At 64.0% G+C, this 4,307-nt stretch overlaps 1 protein-coding gene across 1 annotated transcript in view; it reads right to left on the reverse strand.

Annotated features, from left to right (window-relative positions):
* Positions 1–4,307, reverse strand: part of FAM207A (family with sequence similarity 207 member A) — a 23,675-nt gene that overhangs the window by 11,351 nt on the left and 8,017 nt on the right. Inside the window, exons 5-6 of the mRNA XM_023521128.1 lie at positions 4,108–4,302; positions 942–1,106 (exon numbers count right to left, since the gene is read on the reverse strand). Coding sequence (XP_023376896.1) covers positions 942–1,106; positions 4,108–4,302 — 360 coding nt within the window. The remainder of the gene's footprint in view (positions 1–941; positions 1,107–4,107; positions 4,303–4,307) is intronic.

Consider the following 4,307-nt stretch of genomic DNA (forward strand, 5'->3'; position numbering starts at 1 on the left):
AACGTCTGGTAGCCGCTTGTAAAACTAAACATACAACCACCCTATGACCCCGCATTCCATTCCCAAGTATTTGCCCAAGAGAAATGAAAACACATGTCCACAAAAAGACTGGTAAGGAACGCTCGGCGCGGCCTTAGTCATAGCGGCCGAAAGAGAAAAAAGACCAGGTGTCCGTCAGCAGGGAACTGGGCACCAAGCTCCATGTCCATATAAAGAAACGCTTCTCAGCAACAGAAGCGCGGGGCCACAGGAGCACGGGGGAGTTCAAGGAACCCAGAAAGCGCACGCCCTCCGTGACTGACACCTGCCGTGCAGGAGCGAGCCTACTCTGGGACCCGGACCGACCCGACAGCGCCTACCTCTGGGCGCTCGCGGGAGTGCCTGGGACGGTGAGCTGCATGGTGAAAGGGGCTTTGGTTGCACGGGTGTGTGCACTTGTCATAAATCGCTGCATGGCACACTCGAGACCTGCATTTCATTGTATGTAAAGTTTACTTCAAAATAAAAACAAAAAAGACACTCCGGCAGAACCATTTGGGAGAAGGTGTAGGGAGGCGGTGTACTGACATCTGCAGCTTCCTGTGGAATGCGTCGATAAAACGGGGGTGGGGTGGGCGGGCCGACAGGAAGGGACAGGTATACAGGTATGTGACGGAAAGTGTCCACTGTCAAATCCGGGTAATAGGTGAAAGGGTGTTCCCTCCTACTTTTCTGTATGAAATTTTTCACGATAAAAACTTAAGTAAAATCAACTTGGGAGATGGTAACTAAAGCAACACTCAGAGGGTGATTTATAGCCTTTCACTCCTCAACAAAACATAAAAATAAAAGAGCTAAATAAGCAACTCAAACAGACCTGAAGAAGGCAAAAACAAGGTATTAATCATTCCCTTAAAAATAGCCGAAAAGGGACAGAGAGCAGAACACTAATCGTAGGGGTCAGGCAGCGCGAGCGTGGCTCCCCGGCCCTCGCCGCGGCGCAGCGAGATGGACAGAGGCCGGGAAGCCGCCGCCTGGGGGACGCGGGGTGAACTCACTGTGCAGCCACCTCTCACGGCGCAGCTTCAGCTTCTCCTTCTTGGGCAAAACAGCCTTCGCCTGCGCACCTGAGGACAGAGCACACGACAGGCCCCGGAGGTGAGTGGAGGACAGAGCACACGACGGGCCCCGTGGGCGAGTGGAGGACAGAGCACACGACGGGCCCCGGAGGTGAGTGGAGCGAAAGCCTGGAGCCCTCGCCCACGCCCACCTTCACGCTGTGCCTCGGTGCGAGGCCCGGCCCGGCCCCTCGGCCCCCAGGTGAAGATGGAGCCGCGGGCCCCTGTGGCAGCCCCGAGGCCACAGCCTGGCACTTCCCACGGCTGCCCAGGCAGGCTTCCGACACGCACGCCCCAGGCCGGCCCTGGGGTGACCAGCAGGAGGCGGCTGCATAACCGGGGCCGAGGGCCGCACCGCTCACAAAGGACGCGAGAGGAGCCAGGGCTGGGGGGGAAGCTCGCGGGCCCAGGCGCAGGCACGCTGGAGCCGAGGCTCACGGGCTCCACGCTGAACTCCTCTGTGCGGGCGCACCCACGGCCACGGGGCCAGCGAGTCCGGGGTCAGCCAGGGCAGCCCCGCGCCACAGCACTGCCTCTGCCGGGGTACCGAGAACACTCGCTCGTTTCCACCGCGCCTGCCCCCACCAGGACGTGGGGTACAACGCATTCCAAGACGCCTCCGTCCCTGAAACACAGGCCACCCCGCCCACCCTCTCGGTGCCCGCCCTGCTCGCCATCAGCTCCCGTCCCACGCCCCCAGCACTGGCTGGCCACGGTGAGTCCACCCGGCCCAGGTCTGTGGCCTCCCCTCCCTCGTGAGCCTGTCCTCACCCCACAGCCTGTCTGCACCCCTCCACTGTGCCCGGCTGACCTCTGCACCCCAAATTCGGGTGCTGAAGCCCTAATCCCAGCACCTCACAATGTGGCAAGCATAGAGGTGGGGGTCTCTCATGAGGTGATTAAGTTGAAACGAGGGTGTTAGGGTGGCCCTAATCCGATGAATCCAACCAGTGTCCTTGTGAGAGATCAGGACACGAACAGAGGGACGACCACGTGGGGACGGAGGGTGAAGACGGCATCTGCACCCCGAGGAGCGAGGCCTCGGGAGGAACAACCTGGCCACACCGTGACCTTGACACCAGCCTCCAGAACTGGGGGGACAATGTCTGTGGCTTGAGCCCCTAGTCTGCAGTGTCACGGCTGAGCTGACCATCGAGCTGACCAACCCACCCAGTCTCTCAAATGACAGAGCACTGTGCTCCCCGCCACCCGCCGGGCCTGAGCCTCGCCTCCCTGTAAACGGGCCACGTGGGACCCTCTTCTGCCAACGCCCACGAGAAGGGCATGCTCCCACCGTACTCACGAGGACGCAGTGCTGGGGATCAGCTCAGGGGGTGCAGCATGCCCTCGGAGCCGACGGTGGGCGAGCTGCACGGGGACACCCCAGGGGAAGGGGACGGCCCAGCCCCAGGCAGCCGGAGAAGCGGCTAGAACACAGGAGGCCGGCACTGCCGCCTGGGCACGGCCCCCGGAAACAGACGTCACCTGGGAGGGGCGTGGCTCCAGGCACTGCGCCCCGCCGTTCTGTTTCCCAAGTTTTCTTCACTCGTCACACGGTACTTTTGTCACTGGGTGGCCGTTTACAAACCCCAAGATATAAACACAGCGGGGACAAACTGCCCTAATCAGACGGCGTGCCGGAGGACACCTGGTGGGATCACAGGGCCCGCGCCCACGTCACCGTGTCCTCCAGAGCACGCCACCAGGCTCGGGTGCCCAAGCTGCCCTCTGTCGACGAAGGCCTCTCCACGACGCGCTGGGAGACACACTCCAAGGCGCTGGGCGCGGCCCGAGGATGCGGTCCTAACCTAAGGGCCCGTGGCCACCGACAGACCACCACGGTCTGCCCTCGGCGCTGGGGGCGGCTGCGGTTTCTGTTCTGCGCCCCAGGGCGCTCTCCAGAACTGCACCCCGAAGCAGGGCGGCCCCACCAGCCCCAGCAACCAATGAGGGGGTGGAGCGGGGGCGGAGCAGCTCCCACAGAGGGAGGGGAGGGCGGGGCCCGATGGGGGCGCAGGGCCGGGCTTCCATGCTCCCCGCCCTCGGCAGGTGGTCCAGGGCCTGGGGCCCCACCCCTGCACCATGGGGGATGACTCCTGTCAGCTCCCTGGCTACCACAGAAGGGACAGGATCGAGGCACCTGTGGACGACTCCGGGGCACTGTGAGCACAGGCTCCTGGGCACACCAGGTCGGCCATGCAGCCTCTCTCCCAGCAGTGTACGCACATGTGTCCCCACACGTGCCCACAGGCCGCGGGCCAGGTCCTCCACATACCACTGTCCAGAGCCAGGAAGGACATGCTGGAACGGAGCAGCTGCGGCTTATCCTGTCCCGAAATGAGGACGGAATTCACGCACAGCACAAGATGCGCTCACGTTGACCTCCCAGAGCAGGCAGAGTGGGACACAGGCCACTCCCCCGCCGAGGCAGGGCCGGGACCCACGACCCAGCCCCACGCCCCGAGCCACACACCTTGCCCCAACCCTCCCCTCTCAAACGCCCAGCAGGGTCCCCCCAGGCTGCCTCCTTGACCTTGCCCTTCCCTGCCTGTGCGTTAAAGAGACCCGGCTCCACAGAGACCAGGTGAAAAGAGCCCACCTGCGGGTCCCCCATGTCACCGCAGGGCCAGAGCCACAGCATGGGGGCTCAGCAGCACCCCAGCTGCCAGACGCCCAGAGTGGAGGCCCACGCCTCCTGTCCTGCACTCGGCCAAGCACGCGGGACTTCAGGCCCCGTGGCCCAGATGGCCCCGGAGGCTGTGGGCGCCCCTCCCAGGGCCTGGCGGAGGCACTCCCGCCCAGGACCTACTGCCCACGGCGGATGCCCAGGGGACAAGCCAGGAGCTCTCAGCCAGCAGCCTGCGACCGCCTCCACCACGGACAGCACACAGCTCCCACATCGGGAACGCCACCCCACCCCCGCTGTCCTCAGGGGACCCAACGCGGCTGCAGGCATCACCAGGTGGTGCATCCTGAGGCACGCCCCCCTATTCCTCGGTCCCCCTCTCACGGCTGGGGGCAGGGTGGAGGCGAGAGAGGGACGTGGTGCAGAGGAGTCTGCCCTGTGACTGACTCAGGGCTGGAAGACAGACGGGAAGAGTCTTCGAGTGGGCTTTACGGAAAACCCCTGACCCCTGAAGAGCGGGGAGAGCGGCCTTCCTCTCCGGACTAGGACCCACCTCTCCCATCTGGGCTCGGCCAGAAGGGGAC

Source organism: Pteropus vampyrus, unplaced genomic scaffold (assembly GCF_000151845.1).
Source record: "Pteropus vampyrus isolate Shadow unplaced genomic scaffold, Pvam_2.0 Scaffold296, whole genome shotgun sequence".
NCBI classification, from domain to species: domain Eukaryota; kingdom Metazoa; phylum Chordata; class Mammalia; order Chiroptera; family Pteropodidae; genus Pteropus; species Pteropus vampyrus.